Raw genomic sequence first — 21,802 nt, 5'->3', positions numbered from 1 at the left:
TTAACAAATAAGATGTCAAACCGCAAACCGTTGTCACATTTCAAACAAATTTTGACAATCATTACTAATATTGCTTTTATTACAATTATTTCAATAATATCCAATAATATCTTTCAGGTGAACAAAAATAAAATATCCAATCAACTCATATCATGTCAAACCGCAAACCGCCGTCACTTTTCAATCATTTTTGACATTAGCAAATATTAAAAAAATATTTTTATTATTTAATATTTTTTTATGTTGAATAAAAATTATATTAATATAAAAGATATTTTTTTACTCAATATAAGTTGGCGCTATCACTCTCTGAAGCTGAATCTGTGTAATTATATGCATCTGTTGTTTCATCCATGCTGTCTAAGTCAAGGAAATCCCATTTTTCTGCGCCTTTACGAAGTGGCCTCCTGTACAAGAGTTTGTTTGTCAAGCCAGCGCACATGCCAAATGTTTTGTGATAAAAAGTGAGATCATTATCAACATGTAAGGGCCACTTTCCTCCAATTACTCTCCAATATTGTTTGAGTCTGGAGAAGTAATTTTCCACAATTATTCTGCTGCTTGACAATTTTTTATTGAATGTCTTCTGCTCAGCAGTTAATTCGCTATTTTTTCTGCGCTTGTATGGAATTAATGCCCATGGAATAATTTGATGAATTCCTTGATAGCCAGAGTCTGCCAAAAGGACTGGTATTTGATCGATTTCTGCTTTCATCTTATCTGCTTCTGCTTTTAATTTGCTTATCAATGTGTTGGATTTCCTAAACAAATGAAAATCATGTCTCTTTCCTCTGATTGGTTTGGAATAATGTAAAAGAAATCCTTTTGGGCTTACAAAGCACTGAGTTTTGATGCAGCATATTTTATGTTTGCCTGAATAATATTTTTCTTGATTGGCACTTCTGGGTATCTCTTGAACTGTGGCATCAAGTGCTCCCAACATATAAGGATATTCTTTTGATTTTTCGCGATCATCCCATTTAATAAATGATCGCCATTTCACATATTCTCGGCCGATTTTAGAACCAATTGCATCGATCACATCAATGATAATTTGCCTTGTGTGTGTCTTTTTGATACCGAATTTATCGGCCAATTCTTCGAATCCAGGAGCGTGTTTAAGCCATGTTAATGTAATTAATAAACGTGCTTCCATTGAAACCCTAGTATTCTTATAATGATGTAATTCAATTGAAGGGATGAAAAGTCTTATAAGATCTCGAAAATCTTTGCACGTAAGATTTGTTAATTTAATTAATGTATTATTATCGTCATTGTGTAAAATTTCTTCTATTCTTATTTTAAGTGGTTCTTTTTGTTTTTTTGGAGGATCTGGAATTATTGGAGCGTCAGCAAAAGTGGCGATGTAATCGATTTCCCTTTGAGCAAAAAATGCTATTGGATCATCTGTATCTTGAAGTGGTTCAGGATTTGGTACGGGCGTGGTATTTTGATGTGGTGGATCAATTTGTACGGGCGTGGTATTTTGATGTGGTGAAATACTCTGTGCAGGCGCAGTATTCTGATGTGATGAATGACTTTGTACAGGCGTAGTACTTGGAGCTTGGGTCCTCTGTGATGCTGATTGAGCAGCTCTTTGGCTTGAGGACGAATGACCTTTTTTCTTATTCATAAATGAAGTCAAATGCTCTTTCTTGAAAATTTGAATTATTTTACAATTTTTCTAAAGATATATAAAATTTCAATAGGCATACAATATTTCAATAGACATATATGATTTCAATAGACCTATAAGAATTCAATTAACATATATTATTTCAGTAAGGTGGAGATTTGTTCAACTCATGTTCAATATTATAAAATATATATCATTGTGAATATAACACCTATAAAATATAAAATTATCAGATGATTTTAAATTAAATTGTAAGCAAATAGTTCGATATTCTAGAATGAAATGGCTGCCGATGACTTCTTGATAATGATTTCGCCTGTGATAAATCGATAAAACGCCATCGAAGCCATCGATATGCACTAGTTCTGGATGTAAAGTGGAAAATTATAGTATAACTTATATTGCTGATGACTCGTAAATGGACAAAATATATTTTATTCGAATGGATGTTAGTTTTTATGATATTTCTATTATACTATATATGTCAAATCATTGTATAATATATATATAAGATAAATAGCCCGAATTTTTTTTTATAAAAAAGTGTTTTTTCAAATTTAATAATAAATATTTTATTCTGCTTATAAATCATATTGTCTTGTAATATTTGATAAAATTATCACTGAATTCTTAATTAGTTTTTTTAAAAATATCAATTTTGATTTATTGGACTTGAAAATATTTTATTTATATTATAAATCATATTATCATTTAGTGTTTATCAAAATTATGGTTCTTCGTTTTGTAGCTATATTTTGAATGACAATAGAAAAAAAAATACTAGAAACTAAATATGTATTTAATTTTATAAGTAAAAATTCACATAATGATAATATATTTGTGAAGTTTATTTGAAGAAACGATTTTTATTAATTCAATTTTCATTATAGCATTATTTAGGTGAAGTGCTCTCAAATTGTGAGCCAGACAAATGTTTAATGGCTGCAATAAAGGAACATAGCTCAGGTGCGTTTGCATTGAATATTTATCGTTTTGATTTCACAAAACATCGTTGCGTTTAATCAAAAATTTGATTAACTTAATAAATTTAAAGATTAAGCGATCTCTTTTAACACAATCGGTAAATTCAATACGTCTATGAAACAAAGCCATAATTTCTCGTAGTATAAAATATTTGATAAAATTTTATCGCTTACAGAGGTGGAATTAAAGGGTGAGAGATATATAGATAGACTATATATCTCTCACCCTTTAATTCCCTATACAAAGTTCGAAAACTTGGGTGCAATCAGATCTGATTGCACCCAAGTTTTCGAACTTCATGTAAAGAATTGCTTGCTATGATGTACTGATCATGAATCAGTACATCATAGCAAGCAATTCTTCATCTTAAATATATTTTTCTTAATCAATACATAACTTGTTCGCAATTTGGTTTTAGACGCTATATTTTAATCTAATTTCGATTTTTTATAAAATCGCGTACTTCTAATAAAACGCGATTTCAAAAACAATCGCGATTTTTTTCTGTTCGCAATTTTTCAGAAGTTCGCGATTTTATAAAAAATCGAAATTTTTCTTTGCGATCGAGATTTAAAAATTCGGTTGCGATTTTGCCTAATATCCGGCAACTTTCAAAATATTGTTTATGGTATAAGCTAATTTTAAAGGATTACTTACCACTTTCTGACATTCACTCAAAATGTCCAATACAGATCTGAAGAGACACATAAAATAAAACTGTTTTCAGGAAATGTGAAAGAATATCATAAAATAATAATTACACCCTTAAACACATAACTCTTTAAATATATTATTAAAATTCTATTACGATTACCCTACTTTTCCAACATTTAGAAAACATGCATGACCCCCTACCCAGGGTCCAAAAATTGGTATTTTCTGCGCTCAGGCAACATGAGTTTTTGGGCCGCCAAATGAATAGCTCAAATAGTTTCCTCATATAGAGACATGCTTATGCTTAGAGTTTGAAGGGAATCTAAAGTGATTTTTTTCTGCATTTCGAAATCTAATGCAATCTTAAAATCATGATTAAACTGCGAATCTGGGCGCAATTTTTTAATATGTTAATATATGAAGGTACTCCTACTACTGCGAATGCTTCAAATGAAAATTCAAGAAATCAGATTAAGTTGATCACATTAGTATAGTAGTGGTCAATCCAAAAACTCATATGTTGATATATAACCTATAGAGGATAATTATCGACTCTTCATTGAAATGCATAAGATTTAATAATCTCATAAATATTCTTTTTAATTTTCAGTATTTCGTGTGCATTTAGATTGCATATACCTGTATATGATATTTCTAGAATGTTTTGGTTAGATATTAAGTTTTTTAGATTAATATTTTAACATTTTGATAAAACAAGCAATTGTTCCATTTTGGAATCGCGATTGAACTCTAGTTTGACTAATATGATGTTGTATGATCAAATAAATTCTAACTTCATGAGATAAATTTTGAAATTAGAAAATGCGATATCTGACTCAAATATTTATCTGAGCACATTTAACATTCAATTATAAACTAAAGTAATATACAGCAGATTCGATTTGGCTTATATTTTAAATATTCAACAAATAATCTTATAAAATTGTGCTATTCACGTTTCTCAAAGATGAATTAAGCATTTACAACTTGTGCATTGATGGAATTAGATATGGATTCTAATGTTAATCGATATTTTGTAAATTGATATATATTTTATCATGGTTTGACATTTGATCGTGTTGAAACCGGAATTGCAATATGCATCATCTATATATATAATTGTCAAAATATGAGCTATAGATTTTTAAATTATGCTCCTGATTATGAGTGACTTATATGATTATATTGAATTGAGTAGTAAGAATCATAAATATTAGAATATTACGATAATGTATTATAACCTTATAGAAGCTTAAGGCTAAAAATGATAATGAAAATGTAGCTCAAATTTAAGTCTAAAATTTGAAAAAATTAAGTGCTTATGATAGTATGACGATATTGGTGTTTGAATGTAAGAAATTAGAGATGTATTAGAAGCATTATGAGAAAATAATAAGATATAAAAACAAATTTTATGAAATAATTTAAGTTATAAGAGGTGTTAACATTGGTAATGTGTGATAAGATAGTAGAATTGTATTGGATCTTTGATTAGTATTTTATAACAATTTATTAATGTAGATGTGATTAGAATGTTGGATTTCAAAGGAGAAAGCGGATTGTTCACTCTTGTTGGTCTGCATGTGTCATTCCGGGAGACATTGCCTGTGCATGTCTCCCAGAATGGCATATTGCATTCAGAATACGAATGCGGAACTTTGACCGACAAGAGTGCATTGTGCACTCTTGTTGGTCTGCATGTGTCATTCCGGGAGACATTGCCTGTGCATGTCTCCCAGAATGGCATACTGTTCCGCATTCATAACTTGAATGCGGAACTTTGACCGACAAGAGTGCATTGTGCACTCTTGTTGGTCTGCATGTGTCATTCCGGGAGACATTGCCTGTGCATGTCTCCCAGAATGAACTTTATTGCAATCAGAATACGATGCAAACTTTGACCGACAAGAGTGCATTGTGCACTCTTGTTGGTCTGCATGTGTCATTCCGGGAGACATTGCCTGTGCATGTCTCCCAGAATGGCATACTGTTCCGCATTCATAACTTGAATGCGGAACTTTGACCGACAAGAGTGCATTGTGCACTCTTGTTGGTCTGCATGTGTCATTCCGGGAGACATTGCCTGTGCATGTCTCCCAGAATGGCATACTGTTGCATTCATAACTTGAATGCGGAACTTTGACCGACAAGAGTGCATTGTGCACTCTTGTTTGTCATCCACTATGATACTTAGAGAAAATACTTTACTTACATTATTTAAAATATTAATTTCCCTATTTAATATTTATTTATTATTTTTTGTGCTTTATATTCCCTATGGCATGTACTGAACTATTTTATAGACTCTACCGAGCTATCTCCACATATAAACATTTGACAATAACACATATATACTCTCTTCATATTCTAGTCTCATGACATATTATTGCAAAAGCTATATTTATACAGCATACCTCATAAAGTCTCATTATATCCCTATCTAAGCGTTCAAAACCTATTTTCCCCACGTAATCTGATTCTTCAGGCTCCGCTGATTCGATTTCTGCTGTCAGATCGTGAAAATATGAATCACATAACAAGATAAACACAAATCCAAAATAATAATGTTTTCTTCAAATTGACTCTTCCACGATATTCATATATTTGTTATTAATTCCGTTTTCCCTTACAAATGTATTTAATTTTCTGAATAATACGTATTATAAAATGAATATCTCAAAAACTAAATTAAAAAATTAATACTGGGTAATAACTAGATATATTGTGACTTTTTGAATTCACACACTTTTGGAAAAAATTGAATTTTTCTAAAATGATGTTGTTTGAACATGAACTTAAAGAGTTTTTTTACGGAAAATATCAAGTTGGGTAACTTGTGTTTATCTTGTTATGTGATTCATATTTTCACGATCTGACAGCAGAAATCGAATCAGCGGAGCCTGAAGAATCAGATTACGTGGGGAAAATAGGTTTTGAACGCTTAGATAGGGATATAATGAGACTTTATGAGGTATGCTGTATAAATATAGCTTTTGCAATAATATGTCATGAGACTAGAATATGAAGAGAGTATATATGTGTTATTGTCAAATGTTTATATGTGGAGATAGCTCGGTAGAGTCTATAAAATAGTTCAGTACATGCCATAGGGAATATAAAGCACAAAAAATAATAAATAAATATTAAATAGGGAAATTAATATTTTAAATAATGTAAGTAAAGTATTTTCTCTAAGTATCATAGTGGATGACAAACAAGAGTGCACAATGCACTCTTGTCGGTCAAAGTTTTGCAATCGTATTCTGATTGCAATAAATTGTTTCATTCTGGGAGACATGCACAGGCAATGTCTCCCGGAATGACACATGCAGACCAACAAGAGTGCACAATGCACTCTTGTCGGTCAAAGTTTTCAAGTATGAATGCGGAATATGCCATTCTGGGAGACATGCACAGGCAATGTCTCCCGGAATGACACATGCAGACCAACAAGAGTGCACAATGCACTCTTGTCGGTCAAAGTTCCGCATTCAAGTTATGAATGCGGAACAGTATGCCATTCTGGGAGACATGCACAGGCAATGGCTCCCAGAATGAGACACTGCGACCGTCAGGAGTGCATATTATCATCAAAAATTAACAAAAAAACATTTTTCTTTTTTCTTTGGCGAAAAATGTACTTATTTTTTCGAAATTTTCGAAATATGATTTTTTTGGGAGACTTTTTGAAAATTTTAATATGATAAATATGAGTTATTTTATGTTCTCTATTTGAGAGTCTGCTAGGGCTGTACAAGATTTAAAAAAACATTGCCGGGTTACCGTAGAGGCCTAAAAAAATCGCGCCTCGGCGGCAAGCCGCCTCGGCATTAAGAATGCGCATCTAAATTTTTATATGTCCTTCTTTCTTTTATTTTTCCCTTCCCTTTCTTTTCTTTTTCTTTTTTTTCCCTCCTCTTGCTCTCATTTACCTTTTTTTCCTTTTCTCATCATTTTTCAAAATTTTAAATTTTTATCAAAATCTTGCCTATAAAAGCAGACTATGGAACCTTTTAATGCCTCTTAATCAATATTATACAGCATAAAGCATATTAAATGAAAGTAATTACGTATAAATTTATTTTATTATCTTATTTATTAATTCTTTAGCATGTATTGTTTAATATTAACTTTTCTGTACATTAAATATGATATCTCCAAAGTATGAATGCCTTGTAACGAAACGAAAACTTAATTTTATGTTGAATATTTGTCACAAACATTAGATTATTAAAATATATGTTGGATATCCCTTAGTATGAGACTTCATGACTCTTGTAGTCTAACGTGAGCTTTGGATTGCAAGCTCTGTGGTTAACGAACATAAATTAACTGTAAAGTTTTCAAAAATTTTCATCGTTTCTATCAGCATCTATTTTTCCTTTAAAATAATATATTTGTATGAATACAATATTTAGTAATTTTTTATTTCCCATAATTTCATTCAAAATTTCAGAAAAAATTAATTTCTATTCAATATTATTTCAGCTTCAAAACACTTCATTCTTATAGATGTTGATTCACTAAAGTGTGATACTCAATGTCTTATTTCAATGAAAATTGTTCTGCAAATTTATTTCACTTTTGACCTCACTTTTTCCGTAATTCAATTTTTTACTTTTAATATTTTAGATCTTCATAATATCATTTGAAAAATTAACCATATAAAAAAATCAAGTTATCAATTCACTTTTTCCGTAATTCAAAAATCAAAAATATAAATAATATATCTTTTTATCAAATATTATTATTATATTCTATGAAAAATGAGGTCCGGAAATTTTGCGGATTCCCGTAACTCAATTTTACGGAAAAAGTGCAGTAAACTATTCAAAATACGGAAAAATTGGTGTAAACTAATGATTTTACGGTAAAATCACGGAAAGTCCCGGAAGAATATATGTGCCTATATGAAATTATACAAAAATGAATCAAACGCATTTTAAAAGATTGTTCTTGTATTATAAATGCTATTCGCAGATTTATTAGTTGAAGAAAATTACCAAATTTTTGCCGATTTACAAAAAATGATTTACAAAGCATATTTTTATAAGGCTTTAAAAATCTTTAAAATGTGACCGGTGACGGAAATCCATGGTAACCAACCGCGGTTCCCGTTTGGAATGCCATAGAGTCTGCTTATTTTTGAGTATTGAGCAAGATTGAAAAATGAGATAAACTTTCACCAATTCTCACCCAGGTTAAACAAGTTGACGTTTATTTTGATGATTGCGTACAAAGTTTATTTTATAAAGGTAAGTTTAATATTAAACCTATTGCAAAAAAAAAAAAAAAAAAAAAAAAGGTAGTGGGGCTTCCAGGCACTTCGTGCCTTCTAGCCCTGATGATGTTTAATATAAATGAAGTTTTTTATTCGGAAAATTGTTAGTCTTCTGGGTCGAAAACATTATATATAATGTGTCGCTTTTCACAAATTATATATGTTTTCATGTTTTGTCAAACATGAACGTACATGTTTTGTCAAGACTTCTTCGTAAATGTTTTGTCAAGACTTCTTCGTAAATGTTTTGTCAAGACTTCTTCGTAAATGTTTTGTCAAGACTTCTTCGTAAATGTTTTGTCAAGACTTCTTCGTAATGAGTGTAAATGACCAAAAATATAATTTAGGGTAGAAGGTTAGATCTAACCTCTTTTCTAACCTCTTTTCTACCCTCTTGAATTTGTCAAGACTTCTTCGTAAATGTTTTGTCAAAACTTCTTCGTAAAATCAGACAAAAATAAAGTTTAGGTGAAGAGGTGAGATCTCACCTGTTTTCTCACCTGTTTTCTCACCTCTTGAATTTTCATGATTTCTTCGTAAATGTTTTGTCAAGACTTCTTCGTAAAATGTTTTGTCAAGACTTCTTCGTAAATGTTTTGTCAAACATGAACGTACATGTTTTGTCATGACTTCTTCGTAATGAGTGTAAATGACCAAAAATATAATTTAGGGTAGAAGGTTAGATCTAACCTCTTTTCTAACCTCTTTTCTACCCTCTTGAATTTTCATGATTTCTTCGTAAATGTTTTGTCAAACATGAACGTACATGTTTTGTCAAGACTTCTTCATCGTAATGAGTGTAAAGGACCCAAAAATATAATTTAGGTGAAGAGGTGAGATCTAACCTCTTTTCTAACCTCTTTTCTACCCTCTTGAATTTGTCATGATTTCTTCGTCATAGGCACGGAGATAAGACGGTTATTTTACAAAACTGACAACACTTTGACCGAGTAGTTTTTTGTGCTGAACAAAAAGTGTCATATAAACATCTGTCAAAAACCGCTTTTTAACTTCACTTAAAATGCCACGTAAGCTACGTAAGAATATACGTAAGAGGAAGAGAGCATTGAAACATCCAATAGTAAAACTAACACCACAACAACAGTTGCAACAACAAATTATGAATGACCCCACTATGTTGCAACAAATGTCAAGCAACCCTATGCTTTTAAACCGAGTTATTGGTGCACAGAGTGGAGGTTTAAGAGCGGCACTTTTAGCGAAAATGGCAGGCTATGGTGGAGCTGCAGACGGAACAGCTTATAACCCTCAAAGTCAAATGAATTTGAGTTCACTCAAAAATCAAATAACAGATGTCAAAAAGTCAAACATAGACATACAGAAACAAATAAGTGAAAACGAAAAGAAACTAGAATATGACAGACACACAAAGAAACTCAATGAGTTAAACGTAGAGAAAAAGAAGAAAGAAGAACAACTGAAAGAACTAAGTACAGAGGAATATGCGAAAAAAGTGTCAGAAAAAGCAGCAGAAGTAGCAAAATGGAACAAGATGTTATAAATTTGAAAAACCATACTACTCAATATAAAGTACTGAAAGATGAAGAGATAAAACAAAAAGCCCTGAAGACATATATGGATAGCGATGAGTATAAAAAGAAGTTGAAGCAAATGTAAAGGCAGAAAAACTTTTACAGTTGCAAAACCAAACCGTACAGTATGAAAACTTAGCACAAGAAAGTAAAAATAACGACGCAGCCATGCAAAAGGCAATGAAAAGCGCAGAATATATAAAAGCTAATAATGACTGGTTAGATGCCCAAGCCAACGCTAAAGCAGCCCAACTTATAGGGTCAATAAGGACAAAAATACAAGCGGATGAAGACAGTTCAAATGAAGCTTTAATGAATGCTGACTTTAAGAACGCCTTCGAAGCTCTTCATAGTAAGGTGAAACTAGTGAACGACTTCTCATCTGGAAAGAAACTGAAGTCTGAAGGTTTCGACAAAGAGTTAAAAGAAGTAGCACAAAATATGACGAAAATAACAGATGCAGCAACGAGACAGGCAGTTCAAAGTGCCTATGACGCCGTTAGAGCAACTGTTGTGGAAAGTCAAGAAAAAGAGTTACAACAGACCAAAACAGACCTAGTAAATGCTTTCTTAAGAACGAAAAGTCAGGTAGGACATTATGCTGCAGATGGAACATATGTGCCAGCTGGTGGAACTTATATACCAGCTGGTGGAACTTATATACTAGCTAGTGGAACTTATATACCACCAAACCCTCCAAGAGAAGCACCTGCACCAGGACTACCTAAAACATTTACATCGTCACATGGACACAGACACAGGCATGCACCACAACAACAACCAAAACCAACAGTTCAAAACACTGCACAGCAACCAACAGTTCAAAATCCAGCACAACAACCAACAGTTCAAAACACTGCACCACAACCAACAGTTCAAAACACTGCACCACAACAACCACAAACAGAGCAAGGACATAAAAGAAGTAGAGAACAAGGAAACCAAGAATTCTTAAAAATGCTTAAGGAAAATTATGGTTACCCAGATACTCTTGACTTTAGTGACAGATATAAAGAAGCTATTAGAAAGTTCAAGGAAGGAAATACTGACCCAAACCTATTTAGCTTTATGGTTCAGCACCAAATGGGATATAATTTCAAACCTGGAAAATACAAGCTCGCTAAGGGATATGATTTAATAGCATATCATCCAAATGACATGACTGAATTTACTCCAAGATATTTGGTGTCAGAGCTAAACGATAATTCAACTCTCTTCATGAAACGCGTAAAAAATAGAGACGGAACGAAAGAAGAAAGGTTTATGAGTCCGGATGACTTAGATAGGGAACTTTTTAAAACGGTCTCGGAATATATGAAATGCCAGCAGATGAGGTACAAGAAACTCCACAGGAAGAAGTTCAGATACAACCAGACATGGAAGAAATAGTTCAGCAACAACAGCTAGAAGAGCCAGAAGGAAACGAACAAGTCCCTCCTTTGGAAACTAACTTCACAGAACTAGATGAAGATTTGGAACAGCCGAAAAATCTTGACCCTCAACAAGAGTATGCGGGGAATATGGAATCTTTCCAAGAGTCTAAGAAAAATTCGGCTGACATAGTAGAAGAATATCGAAAAATGTTCGCCGACATACAAAAGACTCCAACATCAGATGAAAATATCCAGCATAGAATGGAAGAACTGAAAGAAAGTGTACACAAATACAACAATCCTTTTTACTTACGAGCATATAACGTTCAATCTTTGGATGAACTCGGTGAAAATAAAAGGTTAAATTTCAACAAAACATATAGAAATGAAACATTGTTTAAAGTTCATTCAGAACCTAGCCAATATGGAAACAAACCTACTTTTGTTTCTGCAGACGATGGAACTACAATGAGATGGGGTCATAAAGCTAATCCGGATAGGTGGTTCATAAACTTACAACCTCAATTCCAAGAAGTTGTAGACGCAATGGAAGTGAATGGTGAACCAGATGTAGCTGGTATTTTCAGCGCGGCTTTAATGCCATTGAAAGATATGAAACATGCAGATATTTTGGACCAGTATGAAATGAACATGGCTGATGGAAATATAACACCTGACGTTCTAGAACATTTATCTCAAAGAACTACACAGAACCATAGAGATGGTATATTTGGTGAAGAGTTTAGAAAGAAAGTTAGGGATAGAGAAGGAAGAGAACCTATTGTACATGACCTTGCAAACGAAAGTTTACAAAATGTCATAAAAACTTACTTTGCAGACAATGAACCGAGAAGGGATGAATATTTAAGAAAACTCAAATGGACAGTACCAAATGAAATGTTAGTATTGAAAACATGTTCCTTGACAAAATAAAACCAACTACAGAAATAAATGACGCAAGACTGAAACATTGGGTAAAAGCTTTCCCATTCACAAAAAGATATTATTGGTAACATGGAAAGAAAACCAGAATGGCTACAAAAACATATATTTGGAAACGAGCTTATTCCATATGGACAAGCTCTGTTTGAAGAGCTTGAACCGGAAACTCAGGAAAGAGTCATGCAAACAATACGCGAAGACTCAAATACAAACTATGACAAAATCTTTCTAGGATATAGGTTACCTGAGTTGGGCGACCAGAGCCCAAAGGCAAAAAGGACATGGGAAATTTACAACATACTAGGTGAACATGAGGCAAAGATGCAACAACTTGAAGCAGAGGGCAAGTTACCAAAAGCGACACCAAAGAAGAAGAGTAGAACAAAGTGAAAGTAGTGAAGAAGTAACTTCATCTAGTGAAAGTAGTGGCAATGAAGGAAAAAGAAGAGTTAAAAACTCAGTCAGGAAGAAAGTAAAGCTTGGTCCGAGTGGGTTCTATTATGATATATAAATCCAACTATTCTATATTTTTACCCATATGAAATGTACGCCGCTCAGAATATAACGCCAACAGTTTTGGATGCCATGAACGGAAATGTTTTCCGAATGGTATAACGAATGCGACAATGCCATTAGAAGGTCAGAAATAGTTCCTGGAACTTACGAATATACAACTGCTGTTTCTTATGGAAACGTAGGTGAGTTTGGAGAAGGTTCTTCAACAACAGTAGATATTGCTTGTGACAGGTTTCATATTATTTCTATTGACAACTCATTCTTATACGTGGAACAAGACATTGAAATAAAACCTTCTGCCAAGTTGTCTGACAAGAAAGGTTGCAATGGAATTTTCTATGTCGGATACCAATATGCTCCAGAAGTTTTCATGGGATATAAGATATATTCTAACTCTGACTTAGTTCAAACAGTAACATGGGCAAACTATGAATGGTTCGCTTTGAGAAACTCAGTACAACCACAAGCTAGAGAACAAACAGACCAGTATGCCACCATTGAGAAAATAAGAAGACTTGACCCTAACGTTCCAGGAGTTTATGTTAACCTTTCTGGTTCAGATGGAAATGCTGCCACTAAAGTAAAACTGAAACTTAGAGTTCCTTTGTCATCTTTCCTCATCTTCAGGTTTTTAAGATACTTGCCAAACTGGGCAGGAAAAATTTCTATTGAACTTACTCCAAGCAAAAATAACTTAGTCATTGCACCAACACAAGACCCATTCAGCATTACTGTAGCTGGAACTGGTGGAGCCAAGTTCTGTGACTTTTGCAAAGACAAAGTTGACTTAGACTTTGGTTTCTCAAACTTCAACAATGAAGTAAACTATTATTTCAATGCTGCTGGAACTGCTTGGGACCCAGTTAAGTTTACATGCGAAAAGTTTGAATGCAAGAGAATAGAAAGCAGACTTGCCGTTTATATGTTGGACCCAGATATTTCAAATGCTTTAGCTGCCAAATATATTGCAGTTCCACTTATGTTCCCTATACACCAAATATCTGTCAAAGACTTTGCAGGTGAAGTTGGAAACCAAAGTGCTGACCCAGGTGCAAGAACAGATATTGCTTTAACAACTGCAATGAAACATGCAGATACTATGTTTGTACTGTTCAGACGAACTATAAATGACTATTCTTGTTTCTACAACCCCGGTATTAAATATCATATAAACATAGATGGCAAATATTATCCAAGAAGAAATATTCTACAGTTGAGGATATGAGGTCATACAACTTGACATTAGATGCTATGAACTTTAACAACAACTTCACAACGACCATTAACCCTGAAATGCAAAGTTCTATTATGCCATATGTGAAAGTATGGACTCATACAGGAGGTCAAAAAACTCAATATACAAATGGAGACCGTTCAAACTTTTGGCTTGGCATTCCATTTGCTGACTCAGAAGACTTTATGGGTGGTATTTCAACTGTTGGTACTGTACAAATACAATATACTGGTGACAGAGACGGTCCAGATGAATTGAAAGCAAAGAAGTTTACAAAACCAATAGCACTTTTCACGGAAGATGCTCTTTTGAAGATTCGTTCGATGAAACCTGCTGGGGCTCCTCAGATTGGCATAACGACAGCTTCCATCGAGCAGATTTTGGCAGCAGGTCAGTAAGTTGTTCTTGAACTGACTTCTCTCCGTCAAATATTGACAGTACGCCAGTTTTGACATAATATTGTAAGATAAACTTACCTTTAGAAATATCTGTAAGTTTGTTGTTATATTTTTTGTCAACGTCAAGAACTTTCACCATCTCGGTTATACCAACTTTCTTTGCTTTATGGAAATATTTTGGTTCAGCAAATATTGCTATTCTATAACATTTACCATTGTTTGTATAAAGAACTATTCTGTCAATGTATTTGTATTGTTTGTGTGTGTAAACTTTGTTCTGCTTCAATTCGAAGAGATACTCGAATACGTCCATCTTTTTATTCTAAGTAAAATGTCATTTCCGAAAAAAGAAGCGTGAGTGTTTCAAAAGGTTTAATGGCGGTGGCAGATGTGAAGTTAAATTCACCAACTCAAACAAACAGTCAAAGTGTTGTTGTCAATGTCAAAGACAGAGATGTTGAAGTGGGAAACCATACGAAGACGAAGATGGTATAACAATTGTTCCTGTAAAAGAACAACCAACATATCCTGAAGTTAGCAGAGACTTAAGTTCTGTTGCAGATATTCGAAACGACTACCAACAACTGAAAGACAAACTTCAAACTCAGGAGAAGATTTGTCAAGCTTTAAGTATAATGTTAAACTTGGTCGAACACAACCCTGTAAAAGTGAACTCATATGTCATTGCACCTCATGAAGTCTTGAAAGAACTATTGAAACTTTTGACAGAGGCAGACGATATAAACATCAAAGAAATAGAACCCGACATTAGTTGCTGTGGTGTTTCATATAATGTCATTGACAAGATATACGTTATGAAAGGAGGTGAAACGTTGAACTTAAAGTATAGTTTCCCAGACGTCAAAAAAATATTTGACGACCACAACATTCATTAAAATTTATTTGCTAAGTAAAATGTCAAAACTTCTTGAAAGATGTTTGAAGAAAAATAATATAGACTTATTTCATGTAAAGGACTTTACACACTTTTGACGATATGAAAGACCCTGTTTTGTTTGTTCGTGTAGACAAAGGAAAGTTCTATGTCTTTACAAAATATTTGAACTTCTTAGACAGAGAACTTCAAGAAACGCCATGTGAAAGTTTAGATGAAGTTCTTCTCCACTTTCAGAAAAACTTTTAAATATATATAAATGGCAGAAGATATAATGGTTTATACTATTACGACTAAAAACCCTGAGTCATATAATTCTATAACAACAAACTTACAAAGTCCTCAAGGACGATATTGTAAACTAACCTTAAACACAATGACGACTAAAGCCTGTTTTGCTCTTTTGACACCAGAAGACTTTATTGTTGTGAATGGTAAAAAATACTCCTTTGAAGATACTTACTCAGATATACCACCAACAGGTTTTGTTGACTTATTTAATACTTTAAGTACAGGTGTAACATGTGCTGCAACTAGAGCAGGTTTCATTATGTTTGGATGTCCGACTGAGTTTACTATAAACAATATGAGCTATAATACAAAACTTATTTCTGGTTTTTACTACCAACAGTTTCCTATAACAGGAAAAGGTGTCATACAAGGAATGTCTATTCCATTGACATTAACACACCAATCTTATATATTGTTTCAAACTTAGGTTCAAAGTGTTATTCGAATGTTGACAGAAACTATTATGACCAAAAGATACTTATGCGTATAAACAATACTCTCTGCTGGTTTGCCTATTGTTCATTCGAATGCAGAATTTTCAACCTTAGTGAACTCAAACACTTTGGCAGGTATAACGTTGACATTAGTTGACGCAAACTTTGTTCCTGTAAAACTTTTATGTCCTATGTATTTGTCAATGACGGCAGAAAGTTTCGAATTGGAAGATGCAACTGGTGAAAGTATTGTATTACAAGAACAACTTCAACAACAAATAGCTCAAGAACAACAAATGCAACAAATGCAACAACAAAGTCAAGAATAAAAAAATATTTTTTTTTTTTATAAAAATGTACAGAATAGATGTTTCAGATTTTTATGACTTCCAAGCATTCAGAAATATGTGTCCATTTCGAGACTATAACAAAGCAGTCGAGAATTTGAAACGTTTAGTCATTTATGTCGACTCTGCCCCAGAATGTTATGTCATGAAAGAATGGATGTAGTCTTTAACAAACCAAGAGCAACAATAGTTTCAGAACAAGAATGTAGACAGAAACTTAAGAAAATAAAAGTTGTACAAGTTGGCATGAAGATGTTAGATGCTTGGGATATCTTATTGTCAAAGTTAGAAGATTTTTCAGTTCGAGGTATAAAGTTCTTACACCTTCTCCAAACTTCTATTCTATCTTCACTGGATATAAATATGAACAAGTAGAATGGAAAGAAAATATTATAGAAGCTTGGTTAGACCATGTCAAAGAAATTATATGCAATGGAAACGAAAGAGTCTATGAGTATATCTTATGTTGGTTTGCAAACATCTACAACATCCAAGTGCCTAAAAAGAAACTGCTCTCATTATAATTGGAAAGCAAGGAACTGGTAAGAACAGCATTCTTTACAGATATTTTGTGCAAACTGTTAGAAGGTTATTCGAATCCGAATATGACAAACTTAGAAAACATCTGTGGCAAGTTTAACTCCTCAATAGAGAATATGAAACTTATAGTATGTAACGAACTTCAAAGTATAGATACAACAAAAGTTTAAACTCAGATGCTTTGAAGAGTCTTATAACAGACAAAGTTGGAGTTGTTGAAAGAAAGTATAAAGACCAAAGAGTTTGTGAAAATGTTGCAAACTTCATTATGGTTTCAAACAATACTGTTCCGATGAAGTTAGAAAGTTCTGACAGAAGATATGTAGTTGTCAGAACGTCAGATTCTCATATGCAAGATACAGAATATTTTGACGACTTAGCAGAAACTTTGACATCTGACTTTTACAACCACTTGTTCTCATATTTTATGACATTAGATATTTCTAAGTTCAATCCAAGACAAATTCCACATACCGAAGAGAGACAAACATTGTTAGAAGCAAACAAGAGTGTATATGAACTGTTCATAGATGAAACTGACTTTGTGTCATTAGATGAAAGGTCATTGTACGATTCGTATAAACAATATTGTCAAGAATATGGTTATATGGCAGCTTCTAAACGTACATTCTTGGCAAATGTCAAAAGTCTTTTAGACGTACAGAATGGTGTATATACAAAGAAAAATTTTTATGAGTAAATTTTAAAAAAAAATATTTTTTTTATCCGATAGAAAAGATGACAAAATTCATCTCAGTAAACAAGTACATGTCAGGACTTAAAGAAGAACTAGACCCATTCACATATTTGAATGTTTACTTCTACCATTTTGAAAAGTCTTCATTCAGCAAAGTTTGGAACATCGAACCAGTTAAGTTTGCTATTGTGACTAAAAATGGTGCGAAATTTGAAGACTTAGACATAGAAGGTTTGTTAGCAGTCAAAGAAAATTTTGACAGAAGGTTCTCAAACCTTAAAGAAGGCAAAGCATACAAACTTGTTATACCTTATGAACCAAAGAAAGCAGACGACTATGAATATTATGAGTCTAAGATAGTTGAAGTTCAAGGTAAATTGGGTAAAAAGATTTTAGAGTCTAAGCCAGTGTTTGCTCCTAAAGAGGAAGAGAACATTGACATTGACCCAGAAATGTTCTAAAAATAAAATTTTATTTTTACATGTCAAATTTCTTTTTCTCTGGAACTGGTTCAGGTTCTTTCTTCTCTTCTACTTTCTTCTCTTCTTCTACTTTCTTTTCTTTCTTTTCTCTCTTCTTCTTCTCTGGTGGAGTTATGTCAAATTTGGCGCAACCATATTTATGTAAAAGTTCTTTGTCCTTTAATAGCTCATCTATTCTGTTTTCTATTTCATCTTCAAGAACAGCGCATGTGTCTTCTTTGCATTCTAAGAACTTTTGTTGGACTTCATCTTTCCAATCGGCGTCATCTCTGTCAACAAGTCTGTCATTGACAAATTTTAAGACTGCTCTTTGTAATGTTTTATGGTTCTTGTCATATTCCCAGAAACAGAACTTTAGAACAAATTCACCTTTCTTGTTTACACTATGTAAGATTTTATGGTCGACAGATGTTTTGCTGTCGAAAAGCTTGTCTCGAATATAGATAGCGAAATCGCTAGACATTTTCTAAAAGATAAAAATTTTAATTTTTCTAAAAATATGTTAGAAAAAAAGTTTGCTGACATTGACAAGAAATTTGAGAATGTTTTAAATAAGAACAAGAGGAAGTTAGAAAATGCTCAGATAAAGCCTATACATGACAAGTTCTTATTTGCTCAGAATGGTATAACAGGTCTAATTGCACCACCTGGGTCGGGTAAGACTTTCACTTATCTTAAAATGGCTGCACAACAACAAGAACTAGATGAGAAGAACCCATTCTATGAGTTAGTAGTCATTTGTAGTACTTCTGGTCAATTTGACCAAACCGTCAATTCGTTCAAAGATATTATAAAGAAGTCTAAGTTAGTATGTATAAAGGATACTGAGTTGTTAGATTGGATAAAGAAGTACCAAAGAAGAGTTTTGAAGTATAATGCTATAAATGAGTATATAAATTCTAAGTTCAAAGACCCTAATGAGGAAATGCAGAGAATATTAGAGAAGAAACACTTCAGAAACAAACAGAAAGAGATAGAATACATTTCGAAGAAATTGCAATCTTACGATTGGAAGACTTACCCTCATAGGTGTCTTCTTATCTTAGATGACTTTGCTTCTCATCCTTTGTTAAAGAATAGAGAACAAGATATGTGTCGAATTCTTAAGAAGCTCAGACACTTTAACATCTCAGTCGTAATATGTGTACAGACAGCAAAGAGTTTAAGTAAGGATGTAAAGAGAATACTTACTGACATTATACTTTTCCCCGGATTGTCCGAAGACGATTTCATGGAACTTATGAAAGAGTCCATGGCAGGTAAGTTTGACAGACATGAACTATGGGAGAAGTACAAAGTCATACAAGACCCTCATACTTCTTTCAGAATTCATATCTACGCAAACAAAGTTCAAATTGTAAAAAGTCAAGCTTGAAAAATAAATGGTTCATTTACTCTGCTTGTTTGAAGTTGTCAAAATACTCTGTTATTTTTTCTTTCAGTAGCGGTAAGTCTTCTTTGAAGGTAAGTATTGTACAACCTTTAATATCATAGTGTGTTTGAGGTAACGTATCTTGAACTATTTGTTTCACATCTTCATTTGGAGTCATTGAAATCGGTAAGTTTTCGCGATAGAACCAATTTCTGTCAGATTTGTAAATCTTAGCAAGGTCGTAAAAGCTTTTGTTGTTTCTTCTGACTAAATGCAACATAACCATATCTTTATCTTCTTCATTTTCCATCTCTTCAGTATAAATCATATACTTATAGTTCTTTTCCTTTCCTTTTGGTACCGAACGTGGTATTCTTTTCTGAATGTTTTTGTCTTTTGCTTCAAGCTTGTTCTCTAGCTCTTCACGTTCTTGTCTATGAATTTCATCTAACATCATGAAAATATAACAAGCGTAACGAGGTGAAGCCCACATTGCAACAGCATTTACAAGAAGTCTATGTACATACCAGCCTCTCAAACCATTTAGCAAATTTTTACGATTTTCGTACGGAATCTCGACCCTCGGTTTTCCGAGGGTCGCAAACATATGAGGAAATTCTTCTAAAAGTTCTTTTGTCTGTTGGTTTTCAAACCAATGATATGCTTGCTTTGTAGAACGAAGAGCATTCAAAATACTTTGCATCTGGTACATATCGTCTTTGACCGAACGAATGAGACGGAGTTGTTTGTTAAACTGTATGTACTCGTATTCTTCATTTATAGCTTCATGGACTATAACTGTTGTTGTGTTCTCTGTTGTTGACATATCTGTCTTTACATACAAAATAAAAAAATAAATAAAAATAAAACTAACTTTATTTTTTCTGTCTTTCACAAAAGACCAAAAATAAACGCTTTACATGTATTTTTCAGCAACTTCGTCAAATAATTTTATAGCTTTATCTATCTCATCTACTTCAAACGTTTCTTTACCTTTCGTGGGAGCACCATACATTTTCTCAAACTTTTCAAGTAGTTCTGTTTCAGCAGCTCTCATATCGTTAACAAACACAACCTTGACTCTATTGACTGTACTGTCATATCTTTGAGTTATATTATATGTTCTTCCTATCTTATATCTCTTTGTATTGAAGTCCTTCGGTTTCTGAACGATGTAAAGTAAGCCTTCACTGCAACGTTCTGAGTCGAACGAACCATATGTTATGAAGTTATATCCAACAACTGGGTCTAACCATAACAAAACTATTGGTATAAGACTTTTGTCAATGAGATATGCTGCAGTTCCATAGAATCTTACCGATATCATAAGCTCAGGATTTCTTGTCAAAATTTTCTGAGTAGAAGCAATTTTAACCCAGTCGTTTGTTTTCTTTCCAGATGGAGATATAATGTCTGACAAAGAATATTTGTTGTATTTCTTTGAGTATCTTACGTTTAAATCACCAATTCTAACCAATTTAGTGTTATTGTCTATCTTTTTAACTGTTTCAAACTCAGTGTTTGTCATTTTTGTTCTTACATACAAAATAAAAAAAATATTTTATAAAAAACTAACTTTATTTTTTCTGTCTTAAGGAAATTCATGATTTTCATAGAGTTTTGGCGACCCAGAAAAAAAAAAAACGGTCTCGCTGTGCTTCATGATTTTCATGTGTTTTAGGCAAGGCCGGTAAAATCCGGTCTAGAGAAATTTCACGATTTTCATGAGTTTTAGGCGACTAAGTTTTTTTTCCCTGGTCGCTGTTCTTCACGATTTTCATGTGTTTTAGGCAAGGCCGGTAAAATCCGGTCTAGAGAAATTTCACGATTTTCATACGGAATCTCTTCTCTCGGTTTTCCGAGGGAAGCAATCTTATGCCATTTTACTCAGATTTTTGGTCATTTTTCAGTAAAAATAATGTTTAGGGTAGAAGGTTAGATCTAACCTCTTTTCTCACCTGTTTTCTCACCTGTTTTCTAACATGGTCTAAAACGCACAAAACTCATGATTTTTGGTCATTTTTCAGCAAAAATAAAGTTTAGGGTAGATGGTTAGATCTAACCTCATTTCTACCCTCTTTTCTACCCCAGTTATTTTATAAGCGTTTCACATGGTAAACGTTATTTTTAAAATTTTGTGAAAACTCAACGGTTTGACACATGCCCTAAAAAT

The 21,802-nt window shown here is 33.0% G+C and overlaps 5 protein-coding genes and 2 pseudogenes across 7 annotated transcripts, besides 7 other annotated features; 5 read left to right on the top strand and 2 right to left on the bottom strand.

The window, feature by feature from the left end:
* Nucleotides 1-2,829: part of a mobile genetic element that runs on past the window's edge.
* Nucleotides 1-3,215: part of a mobile genetic element that runs on past the window's edge.
* Nucleotides 2,778-2,990: a mobile genetic element.
* Nucleotides 3,216-3,272: 57 nt separating the features above from the next.
* Nucleotides 3,273-3,297: a mobile genetic element.
* Nucleotides 3,298-6,876: 3,579 nt separating this feature from the next.
* Nucleotides 6,877-7,006: a mobile genetic element.
* An 11-nt stretch (nucleotides 7,007-7,017) lies between these two features.
* Nucleotides 7,018-7,211: a mobile genetic element.
* A 2,365-nt stretch (nucleotides 7,212-9,576) lies between these two features.
* TVAGG3_0651870 lies at nucleotides 9,577-10,537 on the top strand (annotated as a pseudogene). The gene has a single exon. A coding segment is annotated over exon 1 (961 nt).
* Nucleotides 10,538-11,892: 1,355 nt separating this feature from the next.
* Nucleotides 11,893-21,802: part of a mobile genetic element that runs on past the window's edge.
* TVAGG3_0651860 (protein of unknown function, DUF4106 family) lies at nucleotides 14,233-14,571 on the top strand (the record flags this gene model as incomplete). The annotated part of the gene is made up of 1 exon (XM_051241674.1): nucleotides 14,233-14,571. The coding sequence occupies one exon, from the start codon at nucleotides 14,233-14,235 to the stop codon at nucleotides 14,569-14,571; it is 339 nt and encodes a 112-aa protein (XP_051088261.1).
* On the top strand, nucleotides 17,144-17,736 carry TVAGG3_0651850 (annotated as a pseudogene). Its single transcript has one exon. A coding segment is annotated over exon 1 (593 nt).
* On the top strand, nucleotides 17,817-18,236 carry TVAGG3_0651840 (protein of unknown function, DUF4108 family; the record flags this gene model as incomplete). Its single annotated transcript, XM_051241673.1, has 1 exon — nucleotides 17,817-18,236. The coding sequence occupies one exon, from the start codon at nucleotides 17,817-17,819 to the stop codon at nucleotides 18,234-18,236; it is 420 nt and encodes a 139-aa protein (XP_051088260.1).
* On the bottom strand, nucleotides 18,253-18,720 carry TVAGG3_0651830 (uncharacterized protein; the record flags this gene model as incomplete). The annotated part of the gene is made up of 1 exon (XM_051241672.1): nucleotides 18,253-18,720. One exon carries the CDS (start codon nucleotides 18,718-18,720, stop codon nucleotides 18,253-18,255), a length of 468 nt encoding a protein of 155 aa, XP_051088259.1.
* Nucleotides 19,183-19,632, top strand: TVAGG3_0651820 (protein of unknown function, DUF4106 family; the record flags this gene model as incomplete). Its single annotated transcript, XM_051241671.1, has 1 exon — nucleotides 19,183-19,632. The coding sequence occupies one exon, from the start codon at nucleotides 19,183-19,185 to the stop codon at nucleotides 19,630-19,632; it is 450 nt and encodes a 149-aa protein (XP_051088258.1).
* On the bottom strand, nucleotides 19,649-19,939 carry TVAGG3_0651810 (uncharacterized protein; the record flags this gene model as incomplete). The annotated part of the gene is made up of 1 exon (XM_051241670.1): nucleotides 19,649-19,939. The coding sequence occupies one exon, from the start codon at nucleotides 19,937-19,939 to the stop codon at nucleotides 19,649-19,651; it is 291 nt and encodes a 96-aa protein (XP_051088257.1).

The sequence above is a fragment of the Trichomonas vaginalis genome, chromosome III (genome assembly GCF_026262505.1).
Source record: "Trichomonas vaginalis G3 chromosome III, whole genome shotgun sequence".
NCBI lineage: Eukaryota > Parabasalia > Trichomonadida > Trichomonadidae > Trichomonas > Trichomonas vaginalis.
The sequence above is the reverse complement of the archived record's forward strand: the minus strand, read 5'-3'. Positions and strand labels throughout refer to the sequence as shown.